Source organism: Trichosurus vulpecula, chromosome 8, assembly GCF_011100635.1.
Source record: "Trichosurus vulpecula isolate mTriVul1 chromosome 8, mTriVul1.pri, whole genome shotgun sequence".
NCBI classification, from domain to species: Eukaryota; Metazoa; Chordata; class Mammalia; order Diprotodontia; family Phalangeridae; genus Trichosurus; species Trichosurus vulpecula.
Window position 1 is genome coordinate 13,970,042 of NC_050580.1, and position 22,972 is coordinate 13,993,013.

The following is a 22,972-nucleotide window of genomic DNA, read 5'->3' on the forward strand; positions in this document are numbered from 1 at the left end:
CTACAATGGACCTGTCATTGGCTTTGAAGTCAAAGAACCTGACTTTGAACTTGGACTCTGAAACCTACTGGTTGCGTAACCTTGGGCAATTCATTTCGCATCACAGAGCCTCGGTTCTACCATCTGCAAAATGAAGGGGTTAGACTTGATGGCCTCTGAGATCGTTTGTGGCCCTAAATCTACTTCTTATGGTCTGTGTACATGCTGGCCAGCCTCGAAAGCACAGAGACCTCAGGCACATTCTGGCTGCGGCACCATGGGCACTAAACCAACCAATGCCAGGACAAACCTTTTAGCCTCTGTATCACAGAATCTAATGATCTGTTTCAGTGGAGGGAATTTGTACACTGGAACTTCCAGGTCTGGACTAAAAAAAGATCTCGAGAGCCTAGCGTAGTGTCTTGTTCACAATAGATCTTCAGTAATATTTCTTGAGTTGAATTGTTGAACTAGAGATTACCTGTCCCAGAACCAGCCAAGAAGGTTCCGAGGGGCTGATGGTTAGAAGCTAGAGGATCAGGCGATGATTCCTGTCGGTCTCAGTAACTCATGAAGACTACTGTGGAAAGGTGGCAATTGTGTGTCAGAGAATAGATCACTCCCACACCTTGTGGTGAAGGGGAAAGAATATTGTTTTTGAGGTCAGAGTGATGGGGTACAGGCTCTAGAAACCGCCCTGAACTCTGCTTGAATTTTCCCACTTGATCTGAACCTATAATCCCCTCAACTGGCCTTTCATCACTATGCCCGATTCTCTGTTACCCTTAACCTAGTCCAGGCCTTCGTGGTCCATTATCTTTGGATTGTCTCCGGCTACTTCCCACCCTTGATCCTATCTAAACCCCATTCTCTTGGCTCCTGGCCTCCTCCTCTAGTCACTTCAGCCTACTGGCCACTCCCATCAAGATCCTCCCCAGACCCCTCCTTCAGTCACCCCAGACTAGTTGGCCAACCCTAGATCCCTCCCACAGTCTTTATATAAGATCAGTCTTGTTTACATGAAAGTGCTTAGATTCCTTAAGAGTCTGGCAGATATGGGAGATTTTTAATAAACCTTGCTTTTCTTTGGCTGAAAGAAGGCTTAGGTTGAATTCATTTGGGTAGGACACACATGTTGCTATTTTGGGGTCCCAGCACCCCTAAACTTCAACAAGAGTATCCTAGTTCAAAACCTGCTACTTACTTCCTGTATTATCTAGGGCCAGCTACTTCTCCTCTCTGGCCTCTGTTTCTTTAGCTACAAAATGAGGAGGCTGGACTAGATGAGCCTAAGGCCCCTTCCAGGTTAAATCTCTGATCTGATTGGGTTAAGGCCGGGGGGATGAAATCATGGGTCTTTTGAAGTGTGGAAGGCTGCTTATCCATGGGATCCACTTTGGGCCTGATTCAAATTCCTCTCAGCCAATAGGAATTAGCTGTGAAAATTCTTGTGGTCAGAGATAAGACTGGGTAGAAGCCCAGCTCCAAATGTTCCTGTGTTTCTCTTCCAAATAAAAGCATTTAACCATTGGTAAGTAAACCACATGTTTGTTTTGTGGCAAGGTCTTTTATAAAACAGTCAATCTTATTAAAATCTATAGTTACCAAGGCAACTGTCCTTATAGGAGACATTAAAACATCTGGTATTTGAGAGCTGAGAATTCATTGAGATAAGACAGCTCTAGGGGGTGATTCTAGAATGGCACCCAGGGCTTCACTAATGAGTGCCCTCAGAAGCCACCCACATGCTCTTATGCTCACATGGTGCTTCTTTTCTCTCTAAATCCTCCCCCTCCCCAACCCCTCCTGTATCCTTTTCTCATCTAATTTAACAGCTCACTCCAATTCAATAAACTTTTTTCCAATTTCCTACTGTATGTCAATTACTGAACAAGGTTCTGGGAATCCAAAGGCAAAATAACATGCTCCCTGCCCTCAAGGATCTTACATTTTACTTGGAGGTTGCAACATGTCCTCAGAGAAACACATACGAGCCTGGTTGGTGTCAATGAGTCTGGAATTTGAGGTTAAAGGACTTCGGTTGTACTTCTTATAAGCCGGATGAGCTTGGCCGATCCCTTCATTTCTCTGGGACTCTGTTTCCTCATATTTCAGATGGAGGATTGGTCAAATTGATCAATCCATGTCCCTTCTCATTCTAATTCTATGATCCTATAAAGATAATTTGAGGAGGGAGAGAGTGTTAAGAGCTAGGGAGAAACTAGACATGGTTCCAAATGTGTGCATGTGTGTGTATGTGTGTGCATGCGTGCGTGTAAAACAGTAACAATCTCTAGTCATCCAGGAATTTATATTCTAATGGGATCAGGAAAAGGTTCCTGTAGAAAGTCAAATCGAGTGGAGACTTGGAGTTCTCAGAGAACTAGGGAAGGGGTGTGTTCCAGATGTGAAGGAGGGCTTATGCAAAGGCACAGAGGTGGAAGACGCTATGTCAAGTTTATAGGACAACAACAATTGGGATGGAATCATCACTTCTTGGATCATGAGTCTCAGCCTGGAGCAGTGTGCCTTCCAGGTGCTTTGGGGGCAAAGACAGGCTAGTTAAAGGAAAAGATGAAAGCCACAGGTGCTTGGAATGTTTGGCACCTTTTGCCAATTGGGCAGATGTAAGCTGTACCAGGTGTAAGTTTTCTAAGCTGTCATTCTTGAAATGGCTTCAGGCTTGGACTCTTCTCTGACCATCAGAGACATGTTGACAACTGATGGAAGAGAATGCTAAAGGATTTCGTCTTCATTTGTTAGGAGTTACTTAGAGATGATGACTTTCAACAGAATTCTGATCTTTCTTCTCTATATGTTTCATTGCTCCTTGGATGTGCCCCTTATCAGAGAATCACACTCTTTTGCTGCATCATTCTGTCTAACAATAGACAACCAAGGGCACATTCAAGGGCAAAGTGTTTTACACATGTAAGGGTGGAGAGATATTGATTCAATGGATCAAGGACAGCCTCCCCTCCTTAAAGGCAAATGATACAGTGATGATCTCTGAACCAGGTGAGAGCACATCTCAGTCAAAGACTTTACATTAAATTTAAGTTAACCCTTGGATGTCATTGGATGAATTAGTGTGACATTACCTAGGAGGTGTGTTTGGATTGGTTGGCCAAGCCTTGGGTTATCTATAAAATAGTGAGCCAGTTTGGGATTCAGAGATTCAAATATCTAGACACACTGTGGTGGACATCTCCCGCCATGCCCCAGAAATGAGTAACTTAGGGGAAGGAGGGAGATCACCTCTGCCTCCTCTTTGCCTGCCTCCTTGTCTGGAAAAGAGCCTTCTGAGCATTGGAGGCTCTGGAGGATTTGGGAGTTCCATTCTTCCCAACAGCATTCTTGCATCACCTCTGGGACAACTGTGGTCGACAGTTTGTGCATTGGGAGCTGAGAATTGCCTGGATGTGACGATGGATGGAGATTGAGGACTCTATTAGGGACAACAAAGATTAAGTTACAGCATGTCTAAGTGGATTCAATAAGTATCCCCCACGGGGGAGAAAAGGTCTTCTGGTGACTTGGGGCTGAGTCACTCTTTTGCCACATCATATGCTCTGAACCCGAGTCTGCTTTTCCTTGGACTCTGCATGGACTTGTGGGAGGATATTCTCCTATTTAAAAAAAAAATTTGGGGAAAAGGAGATGTTTTGTATGAACTCTATGAACATAGTAAATGCATGTTTCTAAAAGCCAATTAAATTTAGCTGACTAACTGATATCACTGATGATTGGAGGTGGGCAGAACACACCAGTGGGGGTTCATGACCTATAGCACTAGAAAAGGCATCCTCTTTTCTGTGCTACCCCTAGAATCTAAGGGGAGGGAGACCTAGCAGCTGTTTTCCAGGCATTCTGCCTGGAAGGTGTACCCGAAACTTGGGAGAGTAAGTCCAAAGCCTGAATTTGTTATCCCTTTGGAGTTTCACAACATCCCTGTGAGGCACATTCCTTCAGGTATTTCTCTCTAGTTTTTCCTAGAGCTCTCTCCTTTGCTTCAGTTATTCCCTACCTTGGATTTTGCTTTTCTGTGTTTCTGTTGTGTCTTTGTCCATCCCAAGTAGATTGTAATTTGCCAGAAAGCAGGAACTGTTGTTTTTGACTTTCTAGCTTTATCATAATTCCATCCTTTTGCAAACTCTAGTATGTGGTCTAGCCAAACTGGCCTTCTTGTGGCTCCTCAAATACATTGTTCCATCTTCATGCCTTTGCAGTGGCTGTGTCCCCTGCCTGGAGTGCACCCCCTCCTTCCTTTCACCTCGAAAATCCCTTATTTCCTTCAAGACTCAGACCAACTGCTACCTTCTAGAATGAAGCCTTTCCTGAACTCCCTGGCTACCAGGGCTCTTTTTCCCAAACTACTTTATATTTATTCTGTATTTGTTCTGTATGTACTTAGGTCTCCTCTAATAGAATTCTAATTTTTTTATTCTGACCTTAAGCACCAAATAGAATGTAAGTTTCTTAAAGGCAGGGACTGTATCTTTTTTGTCCTTTATATACCCAGCATGTGTCACAGTGTCTGGCACACAATAGGAGCTTAATAAATAGACTGATTTCTATCCCAAACATCTACCATAAAGCTTCAAATATAGTAGGTGCTTGATAACTTTATTGGGTTGAGATGAACTGAAGAATAAGATTGGGGGAAAGAGAAGTGAAAGATTACTAACCCCCCTAATCCTGACTGGTAGGAACCTTAGTTTCTGGTAGAGTTTAGGATGCAGGACTCCCAGGGTGCAGCAAGAGAGCCATGCTCATTCATGCTCATTCTCCTCAACATCCTGCTTTCTTATCTTCTTGCTGGAGCCACATGAGGCCTCTGTGGTGTCTGTCTCAGGCTTTGCAGCTCCAGCAAATAATTTGTTTCCTCCTTATTTTTCAGAATCCTTAAATATTCATGAGGGAGCTTGCTATAGTGAAACAAGCAAGGTGTAAGTAGAGCAACCTAGACCCAAGGTGCTTGGGCAGGGAAGAAACAAGTGAGCTTGGAAGTGAGTTCTGAAGAAGAATGAGTTTGAATAGGAGATGACCAATTGGCTTTCTTCTCTGTGTTGCAGGGCCTCTCCTGCCCCCTTCCTCACTAAAGCGTGATAGTGGAGCAGAGGGGAAAGAGTGCTGGGCTCTTAGTTAGAAGTTCTGGGTCTAAGTTCTGCCTTGGACACTTAATAGTTGTATGAATACACAGCAGAAGGCTCCTGAGATTTGGAATCCAGTGGTACTAATCCCATTTCTGCCTGTGTAGGCTTGGTCCAGTTGTATTCTCTTTCTGGACTTTGGTTTCCTCTCCTATAAAAAGAATATGTCAGAGGAAAGAAGCTCAAGTTTTCCTCATTCAATGCCTACCATTCTATCCATCACTGAACCCTCTTCTCCCCACCTCCCCTCCCTAATAACTCAACAGCCAGCGTTTGAGAAGGCTTCAGAAGTCATCATTCTGTGGCCAGCCTCAGGAGGACTCACTGTGTTCAGCTAGTCTGGTCCTATGATGAGACTGCACTGTAGGTTGCCAAGTTACCTCTGGAACTGCTGCAGTCTGGTTGTCCTTCGGATAGCCTGAACTCTACTGGCATTGGGGTAAGGGCTTATTGCGAGACAGTAATAGTAGCAATGCTAATAAGAGAAATGATGGTGATGGTGATGGCGGCTTACATTTTCAAAGATAACACCAAGTTTTACAGCCATAAAATCAAATGTTTATAGCAGTAGAGACTTGGTCACTGAGAGACCAGCCTGTGGCACCCTCTAGTGTCAGGAATGACTCTTAACGTGAACATGAGAAAGAACCCCTTTGTCCATGAGCCACAAACACCGGTCAGAAAAAAGCAGAAAGAGTCAAAGCCCTGATCTCTGCTGCCATGGGGCTCTTCTCCAGCCCAGAGGGCAAGTGCACTGGGAATACTAAAGATAACAAGGGAGGGCAGCCTTCCTTGATGGAGGCCGGGAAGTGCAGGAGGAATCTACAAAAAGATGAGACAAGAGAGAGAAAAGTGGGGAGAAGAGGGAGGCTTCTCTAGATAGAAGAAGGGAAAGGCAGCTCCAGGCTTTAGAAGCAGCATCTGGGGCTGGTGAATGGCAAGTCAACAAGCATCTTCTATTAGGTACCTACTATGTGCTAAGCATTGCAGATACAAACAAAGGCAAAACAGCAATGAAGACAGCCGATGACAGAGATGGAGCTGTGTCTAGTGACTGGTGATTGATAATAATAGTAAATAATAACAATAACCTGAATATGACACTTTAAAGGAGGGAGGAGCTAGGTGGTACAGTGGATAGAGTGCCAGGCTTGGAGTCAGGAAGACCTGAGTACAAATATAGTCTTAGACACTTACTTTGCTGTGTGACCCTGGGCAAGTCACTTAACTCTGCCTCAGTTTCCTCATCTTTAAAATGAGCTGGAGAAGGAAATGGCAAACCATTCCAGTATCTTCGCCAAGAAAACCCCAAATGGGGTCATGAAGAGTCAGACATGACTGAAAAATGACTGAAGAACAGCAAAAGCTTTGCAAAGTACTTCATACTTATTTTTTTTTACCTCATTTGATCCTCACAGCAGTCCTATGAAAGTAGATGTATTCTTATGTCCATTTTATAAATGGGGAAACTGAGAAAGGGAGATATTGGGTGACTTGCCCAGAGTAATCAGCTGAAGGCAGGATTTGCAGTCAGTCTCAGTGATCCTAAAGCCAGGTCTCTGTCTCCTGAGTCACCTGCTTGCACGTGGGACATGGGACAGGGGTTTTGAGACTGTTCAAGGCTTCTGCTGGGGAGATACTCCCAGGGCTCTGTGTGTAGTTGGGGGTAGGGCTGGGCAGGGGAGGAAGTTGCCATCTGGTAGATTTCTATTTTAATGAGTCATTCTTGGTAAAGAAGCGCTAAGCTCAGTTTTTCTGAAGAACTGAAAGTGGAGTTGGTGTCCCTCTAAACTTCAGGTGCAAAGCCCTAGCTGCAGGACCCTGGGAGCATTTTCAGACAACTCCTCAGGGAAGGGAAACAGTATGTCATGCAGAAGTGCGTGTGTGTGTGTGTGTGTGTGTGTGTGTGTGTGTGTGTGTGTGTGGAGGGTGGGGTGGGGTGGGGAGGGAGGAGTCCTTATAGAGAATAGCATTTCAATGGTGTGGTCTAGCTAACAGTATGCTTGGCTTGGAGTCAGAGTGAATATTGAATCTGGGGTGCCTACTGGACATCAAGGAGGACACATCCTCCAGGTATCTGGTACTGTGAGGCTGGGATTCAGGCAAGAAATTAGGGTTGGATTTGTGCAGAGATCAACATTTAAGCCATGGTGATTGATGCCGCAGCTGTTAGAGGAGAAGAGGAGCCCAGAGGGTGGACAGCTGTCAGTGCTGCAGGGCTTCATGGGCTAGAGATGGCTGACGGTGCAGCAAATAGACTGTGAAGGGTGGGTCAGGCAGGCAGGAGGACCTCAAGAGGTCTTCCAAGGTTTTAATTCCGTCTCTGCCTCTTAGTCCTTGTGAGACCCTGGGCCAGTCACTTTGACTCAATGAGCCTCAGTGACTTTCTCTGTAAAATGAGGGAGGTGAATGGAGGAGCTTATGACCTAGAGCAAGACACAATGCCTTTGAGTCTCAGTTTCATCACCACCAAGATCAAAAGATGCTCCATTTAACTTTTGAAGCCCTCCACAGCCTGGTGTCCTGGCAGAGCTGAGCTGAGATGCCCAGTCTAGTTTTCCACCCCACTGGTGCTGAAAGCTCAGTGCCCTAGTTTAGCTTAGTCCCTACATGATTCTGCATAGCAGAGGCTCCTGGACCTTGTCACACCGGTGTGGAGGCAGATGACATTTTCTAGCATTCTGTCAAGACCTACCAAGGTTCACCTTGAAAGCTCCTGTGTTCAAACACCAGGTCCAATCAAGCATACTCTGCTGTCTCTATGTAGCTCAGAGTGTGAGAATTAGTTCTTATGCTCTTATGCTAAGGGAGCTCACAGGAGGTTGCCCAGCGTCCTATTGCTTGGTCATGTCCTGGATTCTGGACCAAGGACTGGCAGCAGTTCTGACCACCGTAGGGGTGTATGAGCCATTGACCATAGCGATAGCGGTATGGACAACACTTATATTCGCCTTTAAGATCCACAAAGCCACTTTGCATATGCTGTCTCGTTTGGTCCTCACAGCAATCCTGCAGAGCAAGTGCCGTTATTATGTCCATCTTACAGGTACGGAAAGCAGCTTAAGGGATTTACTCAGGACAAAGCAATTTACAAAGTATCTGAGGCAGGATTAGAACTCTTAATCTTGCTGACTCCAAGTCTACCCCAGGACCCATCTAACCAGAGCTGTACATTATTGAATGATCAGACATTATCTAGAACCCTGAGAGAGGCACATGTTGCTAGTTTGTTGTTGTTTGTCCTTTGTTTTTGAAGAGGACCAACACCATCATGGGTGATGTATCGAATCGTGGATGAATTGGATTTAAGTGAGGCAGAACTGCACAAAGTCATCAGTCTCCCTCTCTCTTCCAGAGTCACAGAAATCCAGTGGTGGGACAAAAGTCTAGACAACTGGTGATGGCCTGGGATACAGTGGATGACCATAGTGTCTTCTGTGTGTGTGTGTGTGTGTGTGTGTGTGTGTGTGTTATGAATGGGAAACTATGCTTGAAAGAGAGTCCTTTCAAGACCAAAGATTCAACAATTCAATTACACAAACATTAATTAAGCCTCTCCTAGTCAGATACTAATGAGAGGGACATATTTACTTAAGGATAGGTCAGTTAAGTCAAAGGTCCATAATTCTGGTATAAGGCAAAAAGCCTTGGCTTTGAAATCAGGAGACCAGGATTCAAACCTTGGCTTGGCCACTTACTAACTGTCTGAATTTAGGCTAGACCATGCATCCTTGGATGTCTGTCTTGTCTTTCTGCTCACATTTGCATCCTTAATACTTAGCACAGCGATGGACACATAATAAGCATGTTGTAAATGCTTCTTGACTTGACTTGGCTGCTAGGTGGCTTCCTTGACTCAGCCCCATGGTCTAGATGACTAGGAGAAGTCTTTCTTTGCTTTTGGACACATCTCTGAAGTAAAACAAACACTCAACATTTCTGACATTATCCAGACCTGAAACTTGGCAGAACTTCCAGTAACCTTCCCACCATTTTATACTCATGTTTATAGCTTGAAATACATCTTGTAGAGACATCACTTAGGCTTCCTGTGGCCTTGAGCATTTGGGCTCGGGAAATGATTACACTTTCTGTTTTGAATTATTGGTCTGGTCGATCTTTACTGTAAATACAGTAAAATCGTCCACAGGGACCCAGCCTCTCTGAGGCAAAGTCATTGTAGCTTAGAGAATAGCTATTGTAGACAGCTTGGCTTTGTATTGTAGACATATTGTAGGCAAGTGGCTTTGTAAACCTTTTCTACTGGAGAGGGAAAAGGCAAACCACTCTGGTATTTTTGCCAAGAAAACCTCATGGATGGTATTGGTGTGATACAGTTCACAGGGTCTGGAAGAGTCGGATAAAACTGACTGACTGAACAACAGTAACAGTTGTAGACAGCCACGTAGACTTGTTTCACATTATAACCATGGGTTGTGTTTTCTGGATATCAGCATGAAGACAGGGAGGAAAATTCTCCAGCTTACAAAATGCTAGGTCCTTCATATATTTCCAGTTGGTCTCTCTATATATCTATATCTGTATCTATCTATCTATCTATCTATCTATCTATCTATCTATCTATCTATCTAATCTATCTATACATCTGTATATGACACAAGTTACAGTTAGCCCAAGCTTAGCCAGGAGCTTGGGTGAACAACAGTGATGGCATCCTCTTTGTGACTTGTAGGTGTTTGATGCTGCTATTTCCAGGTAAATACACACACATACATACTTACATACATATGTATATCATTGGTTACGACTTTTGGTACGTGAAAATGCACTTTAATTTCCATAAATATAGAAAGAGTTCCACACAACTTCCATACCAGGGAGATGGTTTACTAAATATTTTCATATGCTTACATCCTTAACATGGAACCACTATGCCAAAACAAACTATTAGCCTTCAAAAATAAAAATGTATACAGAAGCACATTTATATAATTACTTATTATTCTTCTCTGTTGTGGCTGTTAATTATGTCTTTATCTATGATCAGGCCCTATATGTGTAATACTGACTTTCAAAACTACATTTTGATGAACTCGAACAAATCTTTGGAACTCAATAGTTTGTTTTCACATGCGATTTCTTTTTCGGCAGTCATTTTTTTTCCCTATAGAAAACTAAATCTAGACTTGAAAGAGATGTACTGAGCCACTTGGTCCAGCTTGCTCGTTTTACAGATAAAGAAACTGAGGCCCAGGGGAGTTAAGGGTGATAGGAATCATTGTATATATTTATAAGATCCTTTCAGGGCTCTTTTCCCTCCCCTCTTAGAATTTAGCATCTTGTTGATTACCTGCTAGGCACCCGGTAAGTACTTGGTGAATCAAAACAAGGAGCCAAGTTAGTTGGGGAATCTTACTTCCTCCACTAAGGAACTTGGTTTCCTCACTTAAAATGAGGGTCTGTCCTGCTTTACGCCTCGTGTCTTATCTATGTAAAGACTCTATGCTTAAGTTCATCAACTGGGGAATGTCCAGTGGAGGGTCACCAGGATGGTCCAGCTCCTCAAAATTATGCCTTGTGAAGAGAGATTGAAAGATCTGGGGACTTTGTAGCTATGGGATGCCTGGGTTCAAATGGAAGGAGCTTTGGGTTAGCAAGAATCACAGCACAGTAGCAAAAAGACCTTTATTGAATAGAAGTAGGCTCACATCTTCAACCTCAAGGAAAACTCCTCAGAGACCCTGTGAAACAGCAGCCTGTAGGGGAATCTTCTCCAACACTGACCCAGTCTGGCAATAGTGGAATTAGAGTAATCCCTTATACACAGAGTGCTTCTGGGTGTGAAAACTAAATAGTCCTGGTGAGCCTCTAGGCAGTTAGAGATGAGGAGGGAGTTCTGCTGGCCAGAGGCCTTGCAGTTACCTAGCTGAGCAGACCTTGCACATCATTCTGTTTCCCAGGCTCACACGGCCATCACTTTGTTTTTGAAAGGAAGGAGGGGACCAAGATAAATCCTTTTGCTTCCTTTGTCTGTCAGTATAAAAACTTCTGCAAATTCCTTGTCTCCCATAGATGTTTATCCTGGAAAAGAGAAGGTTTAGTGGGGACCATTGGTCTAGAGATCATTGGTATCAGAGCTCATCTGGTTCAAGCCCCTTCATTTTTCACTGGAGGAAAATGGTCAAGGCCTAAAGCAATCTCCAGATATCTGAAAGATTGTCATATGGGGGAGAGTTTACACTATTTCTGCTTGATCCAAGAGGGCAGAACAAGAACTAAGTGATGGAGATGCAAAAGGGCCAATTTAGGCTGGATATTAGAGAGAACTTCCTAATCATTACATCTGTCCCCCGGGGGAATGGGCTGCCCTGGGAGATTGTAGATTCCTCCTCATGGGGAACCTCTAAGCAAAGGCTGCTTGTTGGGTGTTTTGTTGAAAGATTTCTTCTTCAGATCTTAGCTGGACTAGTCAGTTTTGGAGACCTCTAGATCTTTTCCAAACCCTGAGATTGTGTGAAGTTCTTACCACAAAGTGATTGTAATGAGAAAAAAGCACAATGTACCAGGTAAATCTGTCTCCAATGAACAAAATGTTCTTTTTTTTTGAGGGGGAAGGCAGGGCAATTGGGGTTAAGTGACTTGCCCAAGGTCACACAGCTAGTAAGTGTATCAAGTGTCTGAGGTCACATTTGAACTCAGGTCCTCCTGACTTCAGGACCAGTACTCTACTCACTGCCTCACCTAGCTGCCCCTAAATGTTCTTTCCTTTAAAAAAATATAAATATTTTTAATTCTAAGTAATTAGGTAGAGGATTTCTGGGTAGAGATTTGTAGAATCCATTAAAAAAGTCAGTTAAAATATTTTCCTCCACTAGATGGCAGATTTAAAATTTCATGAATAAACATGAAATGGGAAACCAAAGACCTCTACAACTATCTATTCCATATTGCGACTTTCCACATTGTGGTTTGAATATATGGCAGGTTGGCATAAGAAATTAAATGGGAATTTCTTGGGAGTTTGTGTAAGCTGCAGATGACATGTGAAGGCTAGCAGATGACACAGAAAAAGTTAGGAACTCATAATGCCTAAAGTATCTGTATAGTATTTTATAATACCAACCCAAATTTTACAGTAAAGTACTGTAAACTCCCCACAAAAGAAAAATAAAAAATTGAGACTTACTCTCTGATACAGGAGGAGGGTCAAAATTTTTATGTGGATTTTCCAGATCATGGGGGTACTGCACACCTACTCCACATGATGTGGAAGGGATAACTATACTTCTTGAAAAAGTCAGATTCTGGGAAGCTTTTTATGTTGAGTTTGTCTCATTAAGGTTGTCTTATGCTGTAATGTCAACTTTTTGATTGCAGGGACCATCTTGCTTTTGTTGGGCAGAGTAAGTGCTTAATGGATGCTTCTTGTTTATTTAATCATATAAATTCCATCTATCTGTCTGTCTATCTATCTATTTCTATTTATCATCTATTCCTATTTATCTCTCTCTGTCTTTGTCTCTGTCTCTGTCTGTCTCTGTCTCTGTCTCTCTCTCCCCAGGTTAGTTTCCCATGAAAATGCAAGTTCCTTGAGGGTAGGGTCTATTTCATTTTTGAATTTGTAATTCCCTCCTCCAACCCAGAAGAGTGACTGGCACCTGGCAGGTATTTAATTAGTCCTTGTTGAATGACAGATTGGCTTCCCCCCTCAAAAGAACAATAACTCCTGTCCTGGTGAAATGGTGAACCTAATAAGGAAAGAACAAATCAAGAGCTCACAGGTTAATTTAGATATTTAATAATGCCTTACAAGTCAATTAACAGTATCTGATCAGCCTAGAATTATAGAACATTTTACAATTTTATGGTTCCATTTCATCGACTATTCCACGGTGCCCATTGTGTTTATTTATTCCAAACCATGATTGTTTCACCAAACATGTAGATGATGTAATTTTGACTCACTCCATTGTGGGAGTTTACAGTGAAAATACTATATAAATATTGTACTAAAAGGACAAAATAAGTGCTTCTCACACACTCTTAATACTGTTTATGCCCATTTGGTTTTGTTGACCCAGTGAGAGAAAGTGAACACAACAATAAAGCCAACATGGAACAACAACATGGGACTCATGCAAGAAATGTGTTTGTCCAACTGCACATTTTGTTTTTTTCTAAGGCGGGGTGGGGTCTGAAGTGATTATTTTGGGCAATATTTCCATTAGTGATATAGCCTTCCCCCCAAAGGGAGAATTTGACAGAGAGAGATACAACCGGAATCAAATTAAACACCCATCACTGGATGAAATATTCAGGTTTCTGATCCTGATGATTTGCTTTAAATAGCTTTCTCTGCAGTCTGCAAAAACCAAAGTTCTCCAGGAATTGGAGAAATGAATGCCAAGTTTCTGAGCAAAATTCACATTTGTGAGGAAATCTAAAAATAGAAAAGAGCATATTCATTCATTTTTCTGCCCTTACCACAGGCCAGCTCTGCTTTGTGAACTGCATTTTGCATCTTCCTGCCCAGGAATGTACTTGTGAAATTAAAAGAATAATGAACCTAATGATTTCAGGCTGATAAGAAGCTTGACTCTCCACTAATTAATATACTTGGGCAATTCTGGAATCTGCATTTGACTTGAAAATTATTTTTAAAAAGTATTTCCCTATTTTGTAACTTGTCTCTTTTTTGCTTAGTCATTTATTTGGCATCTCTCCCCACCCCCACCAAAATATTTGGAAGATTGTTTTAACGTGAAAAAAAAGAAGATCCAGCATTGAATTAATCTAAATTAGCCAACCCAGACCAACTGGGAGTTGGAAATAGAAAAATGATTGGAAAAGAGCAAATTTCTCATTTGAGGCCTAAAGTATAACTGTTGAAAACATATTTCCCCAAAGTTAAAGAAAACTCTTGGCTATTGATGGGTGCAAAGTTAGTGTAATTATATTTTTTTTTAAAAAAATGGCTGAAAATGCAGAAAGGAAGTTGCCTTGAAGAGAATATTCACTGAAGAACAGGTGTTTCCGTAGCCTCCAAGAGAAGACACAGTGCCTAATGCTTGCTGTGGTCTTCTACAATAGTGGTAGGAGAAGGAGGAAGAGGAGAAATTATTTTTTTTAAAGGCATGTTATGGGGTAGAACTAAGACTCCTTCCTCCTCCATCCTACTCCAGTTCAGATATTTTTATTTTAAAATAGGTGAGGGACTGCGATTTATGTGAATATCTAGAGTGGAAAACGTCCAAGACAAGGGATCACAATGGAAATAAAATGAAGGAATCTGTGTACTTGCCAGCCTGTTGTTTGAGAGAGATGTGGGACGGAAGGGGGGGGAGAGAGAGAGAGAGAGAGAGAGAGAGAGAGAGAGAGAGAGAGAGAGAGAGAGAGAGAGAGAGAGAGACTTTGTAAAGTGATTTTAAGGGTATGCTTGGAAAGCCCACTTTTCTTTGGCCTCAGTTTCCCCATCTTACAGATGAGGTAGGTACACTGTCCAATCTCAGATTTATGATACAGGTGGTCATCAGAGCTGTAACAAGGGTTAGGAAAGCAGGCACTTGTTTTAGATGCGCAAAGCCGAGGGTCATAGTCATATGTATTCTATTGTCTGCATGACTTTAAAAAGCAATAATGAAGGCTGAAGTGGAGAATTTAATAATCATGCTGTCGCTATTTCTTATCTTCCCTATACAACCTCAGGAAATCATGATGAAGCTCATGTATAGGCTGAAATGTCCATGAGTTTGCTTCCTCTAATAATATACTCCAGTTAAATATTACACAAAGAAGGCCACCAGCTGTACATTAACCACAAACATTCTATTTTCTTTCTAATTGCTGCTAGAAAAAGTTGGCTATTTTAACACATTTCTGAGCAAAATAATATTATTCTGCATTCATGTTGCTTTTTTTTTGGGCTGCATTTTGTTTCTTATATTGTGTGATTAACTGCAATCAGATAAAAGCAGGGTTTGGGATCAGAAAATCCTATTTCTGTAATGATTTTATATTTCTGATCTACTTTTCATCTAAGGAGGACAGAACACAGACATCATTTCACTTCCTATAATTATGTACTGGGGATATTCAGAGCATCCTCTTAATACTTTTAGAGTAAAGCTAAATCTCAGGCCAGATCTTCAAAAATCAGTTCCACAGGACCCAGCGTCGGATATTACTCTCCTGGTTATTGCAGTTATGGGTGAGCATTAGTTGTTCATATCCCACAAAATACTGAGCATGTTGTGAGGGAATTTCACTCACTCGTTTGCAAAGTATCTCAAGGCCTCCAGGTAACGATTTTTTTTAAAGTCTGATCACAGAGTTCATGAATAAGTGTGAAAGAGAGGACTATTTCTCCAACATGTATTTGCAATATCTAAAAAAATGCCAAGTCTCTTTTTAGGTTTATTTTTAGTATTCCTCTCATCCACTAATTAGTGTACATATATTGGGTGAAGAAGTTTAGGTAACACAATTAGAAAAGGTCTTTAGAAAGTTGTCTTTAAGACAACTTCATAACCAGGTACACTGGAATACAAGTTATAGAAAATGAAAATCTCACTTCATATAAGCAACTATGTGACCTTCCTTCAAGAAATTTAAATACTCGAGTGTTCACTTTTGCTTTTGAGCAAAGACTAATCCTAAAATTAGGATAGCCCTGGGGAAATGCGGTAGCCAGTTTGATGGCTCTGCATGGAAGCCAAGGCCAATGATAGGGATTAGCATTCAACAGGCTCTCACACTACTTAAAAGGCCCCCAAAAGCCAAAGAAATGAAAAGGAAATTCCAACTTTTAGAATACTCCTCTAACCCAACAAATGATTCAGTGCAGACTATTCCTGTCCCCAATCGAATAACGACTCAATAGCTCCAAACAGAATTATAAAATGGAATTCGTTAAAAGTCTAGTGACACTCAATATAAACTGAAATTTAGATGGATATTGTTTTGATGAAAGACTGGCCTCTGGGCTGGAAAGAACATGGGGCTGAGTGCTTCCATATAAATAGAATAATATCCAAGAAAAAATGTTTCTATGTGGTTAATGCTGGTAAATAACTTATAATCTCATCCCTAATTCAGTCCAAAAGAATACCTGAAATGTAGCTCAAAATGTAGCTTTCTCTTGTGAGAATTACTCTGAATCCAACATTTTCCTGACCTGAGGTAACTTCCCAGTCACTTTCTGGGTGCCTTGCTAACAAAATCATTAGCTAAATATCAAGACATTTGGGATAACATTGAACTAGGACTGGGATGATCATCCAAGAAGGTGATTTGATCATTGAAGTCAATGACTTCCTTCCAGTGGTAACAAGGGAGAGACAAGGCAACCCAACAAAGGCAGAACCATGACAAGCTAATTGGGACAAAGATAGCATAGGTTGGACTGCCTCATTCACGCTTAAGGGATGAAATTTACATTGGGCTATTTCCCCATTCCCCACATATTCTGTCTTTTTCTTAACATTTGAATGTCAAAACCTCCTCTAATGATTCTATGCTTCTGACATTGCTGTTCTGAATAGGGATGGGGGGTTGTCTTTTTTTTAGCTGTGTGACCTTGGGCAAATCATTTAAACTTTCTGAGCCTTAGTTTCTTCATTTACAAAATGAAGGGACCAAACTAGACATCCTCAAATATCCCCTGCAGCTCTAAATATGCAATTTAATTTTTTATTAAGAAAATACCTCTCGTGTCTTGGCCCAATGAAAAATTTTCTCCCCCTAAGAAATATTTCTCAATTCCAATCTCTTGTTGGCAGAAGTGATAGGAAGATGGGATGCAATGCTTTCTATTAAGAGGTGAATTATTTTTGTCCCTTGTCCTGGTTTTGTTTGTTTGTTTTTTCACTGCCTTTATATTAGAGTCCGGATGGGCGATTTCATTGGTAAAGGATATCCCTGGGTGAGGAATCACCCTCTCTGTACATTCTTGTCAACTTAAAACTTATTGAGTTGCCCAGAGCATTGAGAAATCCTGACTTACTCAGGGTTCCTAGTGCCTTGAACAGTACTTGGCACGTAGTAGGTGCTTAACAAATGTTTATCAGATTGGATTGGATTTGATGAAAAGAGAGGGAATTATGAATTCAAAGAAATAGGATTTGCACTAAAAGGAAAATGGATCCAAATTGGAGTCCCATTTCCCAGAGGGTTGAAAAGCAAAATGTACTTAATGAGAAAGAGCCAAAAGGAGAGACAGAGAGGCGGAACACTTCGGGGCTTTTAAGGCACATGTTGCCAGTAGGTTCTAACAATTTTTTTTTTTACTGCTGGGCTAGGCAGTGCCTGGGGGCTCATGGGGACAAGGTCAGCCTCGGTCTACTTTGGGATCCCATTATCCCTTTCGGGATCTGACATCATTTTCAGCCAGTCTTTTGATTTGCGTCTCATAAATGTTTATGGGGGCCCAGGGATTTCTGAATGGGAATTTGAGTACGTTTTATTGATTTTCCATTAATGAAACTAAAAGGGGGGGGACCTCATCCCGGAAATAGGTGCCTGAGTGGGCCCGAAGCACACGGGCTGCTTGGTCTGTTTCACAAACCATCATTCTGTCAAATGTGGGGATTGGGGTACCTTTTCTTCATCTCCTGAGCCCCCTGCTCCCCATCAGTGTGTCTCGGGAAGGGGAAACCCAGTCTCTGGAAAAATAGCTTGTGATTGTTGGGAGGATGGGGAAGAAAACTTTGCTGGGGAAGCAGCATGAAAAAATAACTCTGATTTAGCAACGTTGTTTGACGTTTGTGAGAACAGGAAGAAAGCTAAGGCAGTGAGTGCTCATGTTCACTGTCATATAATCAGATTTGAAAGAAGGGCCAGGGACAAACCCAAGAGAACTTGATGGTCCAGAAGACCTAGGGAAAAAGGAATAGCTCCTTCCTCTGTCTTCCTGCTGTCAAGGTTCATTTTTACCCAGTCCTCTGTATCTGGTAATTCAGTTCAGGAGACATAAATTGATCTCTGTCATATGATGAATAAAATACTGGCCTTGAAATAGAAATATCTGGGTTAAAATTCCACCTCTGACACTAGAAGTGGAAAAGTAGTTTAATCTGAGTCTCAGGCAACTTTCTTAGACTATAAGTTATAAAAGAGTGGCTATTTACCTCAGTGGAGGGATTAATCATGCCAGTATCCACACCAATTAAACAGTAAGTCTGATGCATTGGCATCTGTACAGGGAACTGTGTTATGGGCAGTGAGATACAAAGATGAAAAAAATGACAGATTCTCCTCTTGAGGAGCTTACAATCTTCCATAAAAGACTAGGTCAGTGACTTTAGGAGCAAACTGGGATCTCACTCTATTTCCTGATGTATAGGGCTTAAACAAAATGGATTCAAAAGAAATCTATCTGGGTGTCTATTGGAACTAATCTAAAAATGGAGTTAATAACCCAAAAGTTGAACCATTCTGTGTACACACACTGCGTTGATTTCTAGTGGGGTCACAGATTACCTTTAATGCCTTTATGGAAGATCTGGAGAGTTTCTGAGTTTACTAGGAAAACATTTGTCTTAGATAGAATGACAAGATCCAACAGTGATTACTGGGAAAATCTTTCCTGGCCTTTAACTAGGCCAGGCCTGTAAACAGAGCTCAGGGTAGAGTTGGGGCCTACTGGAGAGGGACCAGGGAATGTTAGTCCTCTGGGACTTTGCACCCCACAGGTTAGGTTAGCGTTTAATCTGAGTTTCTAGCCCCTCACCTCCATAAATGGCTCAGCCCAGGCTTCCTACTGGCTGAAATATTTGACTAATCTACACTTTCCTTTTTAAACATACCAAGGGGACTCCTAAGGTCTCCACTAATATAAGATATCTCCTGGGGCCAAAGTTGCTTCCCTTTCTACAGGAGAAAATGGATCCATAACCGTTTGATTTAATTTTGGAAAATTTGCTTAAACAACCCCACTGGCTGATGAGTAAGAAAGTTTAGGAAATGGATTACTTTAAAATTATGTAGAAAAATTAGGAGAGTTGGGGGAGGTTTTGTCTATGTTGAGCTTTGTGTCTCTTGTTTTTAAATAAAAAACAAACATACAAAAACAAGTCCTTAAAAGGTCCCATATCCATCTCCTCGAGCAGCCATCGCAAAGGCAGGATAGGCTTCATACGTAGCATATGCCGCCAAGTCTTGGCCCAGGGTCACAGCTTGTTTCAACTGGGCTGTAGTCACAGTGGCTGCTGCATTGGCAATGGCATAGCCTACAGTGAGACACAAAGGAAACACACTTTAGAAGGCCTGTCTCCCAACTTTCTGATTCACTTAGTTGTTAGAGCTCAAGGGCTTTTTCTGATCCATCCTGGCTAGGTGACCCCAGGCAAGATGCTGAGCTTCAGTGCCCCAACTGCTACTGCCATGGAGAGTTTTCTCCCTGAGAGTTTCTAAGCTAATTGCAAAAAAATTAATAATGATGCTGGGCACTCTAGGCACAAAGTTCTAGTCACTCTCCATTTCAACTTTGTTCAGAAGGTCTGTATACTAATTTTAGATTTGCTACTTAAATATCACATGGACTCTAAAATTAATTCCATCTCAAAGTCCATTACCCAATACTCATAGTCTGGAAAGGACCTAACAGGCTGACTATTACTGCCCCCCTCCCAATTTTACAGAGGTAGAAACTGAGGCCCAGAGAAATGAAGCAATGCCTAGGGTCTCTTCCTACTCTAGTCCATCTTCCTCAACATCAAATGGAGCTTGCTAAAGCACAGGTCTGACCATGTTACCTCCCTGCTCAGTAAACTCCAGTAGCTTCCTGTCACCTCCAGGGTAAAATATAAAATCCTTTGTTATAAAGAGACTTTGTAACCTGGTTCTCCCTCCCCACCCCAACAACTTTCCAAGCTTCTCATACCTTAGTTCCCCCCCCCCAACTCTGTGGTCCAGGGACACCTCCCCCATCTCCAGACTCCAGGAGTCCTCCTGGGCCATTTCACCTTCTTGGAATGTTCTCATTCCTCGTCTCCTCTTCCTGTGCTTTCAAATCCCATCTAAACCTAACCTTCTACAAAACGTTTTTCATTATCCTCCTTATTGTTAGTGCCCTCCCTTTGGGATTGTCTCCAACTTATCCTGTATGGAGCATAGTTGTTTGTATGTTGTGTCCCCCATTAGACTGTGAGCTCCTTGAGAGCGGGAGCAGGAGCTTGAGAACAGGGTTGTTTCTTCCTCCCTTCCTTCCTACTTCCCTTCCCTTCCCTTCCTACTTCCCTTCCCTTCCCTTCCCTTCCCTTCCCTTCCCTTCCCTTCCCTTCCCTTCCCTTCCCTTCCCTTCCCTTCCCTTCCCTTCCCTTCCCTTCCCTTCCCTTTCTTTCCCTTCCCTTCCTACTTCCCTTCCCTTCCCTTTCTACTTCCCTTCCCTTCCCTTTCCATCCTACTTCCCTTCCCTTCCCTTTCTTTCCCTTCCCTCTTCCCTTCCTTCCTTCCCTCCCTCCCTTCCTTCCCTTTCTTTGTATACCCAGTGCATAGCACAGTGCCTGGAACATAGCGGGTGTTTAATAAATGCTTGTTGACTGAGTTGGCCTTCCACTTCCCGGAGAACCATCCCTTATAACAAAGATTTAAAAAGAAGATGAAGAGAAAAAACTCAGCAAAATTAAGTAACACATTAAGAAAAAAAATATGATACTATAAGCAATGTTCCAATGGATCCCTGCCCTTGCAAAGATGTGGAGGAAGGAATGGTCTCTTATTTGGAGTCAAACCTGGTCTTTATAGTTTGGAAAAGTTTACTTTTGCTTCTGTGGTGGTTGTTCTTTCCACTCACACTATTATAATAATTGTGTTTATTGTTTTCTTGGCTCTGCATCAGTTCATGTAAGTCTTTCTGTGCTTCTCTGTATTTATCATGTTTGTCAGTTCTTGCAGTATAGTTATGGTACATTACATTCATGTACCGCATTTTGTTTGGTCATTCTGAAATAGATGGGCATGTAATTTGTTTCTAGTTCTTTGCTACCAGGAAAATGGTTGCAATATTTTTGTGTATGTGAAGTCTTTGTTTTTGTCAAAAGACCTCATTGATATATGTATCTAAATGTATATATTTACATACATACACACACCTAACAGTTGTTGTTTAGCCTTCATTTTTAAAGAGGACCAATAGCGTCATGGCGTGATGTCTTGAATTGTGCATGAATTGGATTAAAGTGAGGCAGAGTTACACAGAGTCATCAGCCTCACTCTCTTGTCCAGTACCATGGGCATTTTAACTGCTAAATTTGCATACCCCCAATTTGCTTCCCAGAATGGTGGGAACAATTCACGTCTCCACAAAATTTGGGTTATCCTTTCCAATGGCTGTTATTAGTTACAATTCTTCTTTTGAGAATTATTTCTTCATAGGCTTTGGCCACTTATCTATTGGAGAATGGCCTTTGGGCATATATTTCTATTAATTGTCTATGTATTTTGGATGTCAAAACCTCATCAGAGATGTTTGATACCAAATTGTGTTTTGCCATTGATGTGGTAGGCTGGTCCTGAGTATATTTCCTTCTACTATCTGAGATGCAGAAGATGAGAGAGAGAGAGAGAGGGAGAGGGAGAGGAAAAATCAAGGACCAGCTTCAAACAATGAGCCTATTTGGCTGATGTGCTGTGTAAGCCTGCCCAACACCAGACAAGTTGATTTTATGCATGTGTGTGTGTGTGTGTGTGTGTGTGTGTGTGGCTTTTGCAAATCTCTGTGGCAGGAAACTGGCTGGACCCCATCATTGTCATTTTTTCTAAAATTGAAACCACTCCTTAGTTATTCTTCACTGCATTTTAATGCTCACTAATCCACATTTCAGCTGAGTCTGTTTTTTGTGCCTCTTGAGAAGTGTACTGAGAATAACTTTCATACCCTAGGATACTTCTAAGAGAAATGATATAAATATACAGTCTAGGGAAGTTTACATCTCAGGGACTTCTGAATTTTCTATTTCACATGGGGCTGAGAACTCAAGTCTTTTCAGTCTTTGGAGAGAAGCTTTCCTTGGGCTCATTTCCTTGTCTTTGCTTGATCCCACAGGGAGCTATGACATATGACTGTATTCCTGCTAGTCGTGTGGTGATCGGGTAGCTCTCATGCCCTAAATACTTCTGTCTTTTGGCTTCAGGAAATGGAATCATGGACAAGATAATGAAAACAAAAAACATCCTTGGTGAAAAGAAAGTTTACTTATACGCGGAAAAGAGTTCAAACCTTTCTGGCTATTGATTAAATAAGAATATCTATCTATCTGTCTATCTATCTATCTATCTATCTATCTATCTATCTATCTACAAATGAGCAAACACATGCATTTATGTGTTTATATATGTGTACATACATATGGCTATAAATACAAATATATATCTTTGCAAACATTAATACACTACATAAATACTAACCAATATCATTGTTTTCCTCCATTTTCATCATCATCTGCCATTATCATCATCATCCAAGCCTGTCATTTCATCAGTACAGGGAACTCCCGATAAGGAAAGTCTCTCCATGAATGCAGATTGCTATCTACTCTTCAAGTTACAATCTTAGAGAGTTGCCTGAGATACTTAGAAGTTAAGTGACATGCTCTGGGTCTCACCGTCAGGGAATTAAGGGGAGGACTTGTTCCTCGGTCTTCCTGACTTTGAGGCCAGCTTTCTGTTTATTCTGTCCCACTGTCCCTCTTATCCTTACGGTGATCATTTTCTGTAGTAACCATGGCAAGTGGTTTTCGGGGTTTGGCTTCCTACAGCATGACAGATGGGTCATCCTGGTTCATGGGCCGATGGATTCAGATGACCCTAGAGGTCATCTAGTCCTAGCATCTCATCTTATCAGCAGTGGAAGAGACTGATGTCCAAGGCAGTGACTTATTCAA

General features: G+C 41.8%; 1 protein-coding gene across 6 annotated transcripts in view; it reads right to left on the reverse strand.

Moving 5' to 3' along the window:
- Positions 1-10,611: 10,611 nt before the first annotated feature.
- Positions 10,612-22,972, reverse strand: part of A1CF (APOBEC1 complementation factor) — a 103,234-nt gene continuing 90,873 nt past the window's right edge. For 5 of the 6 annotated variants that reach the window (XM_036734751.1, XM_036734747.1, XM_036734752.1 and 2 more), the window contains exons 12-13: positions 19,155-19,318; positions 12,876-13,533 (exon numbers count right to left, since the gene is read on the reverse strand). In XM_036734751.1, coding sequence (XP_036590646.1) covers positions 19,167-19,318 — 152 coding nt within the window. In that variant the 3' untranslated portion in view covers positions 12,876-13,533; positions 19,155-19,166. Of the gene's footprint in view, positions 11,175-12,875; positions 13,534-19,154; positions 19,319-22,972 lie in introns of those variants that run through there. The other variant, XM_036734750.1, reaches the window with a different exon arrangement.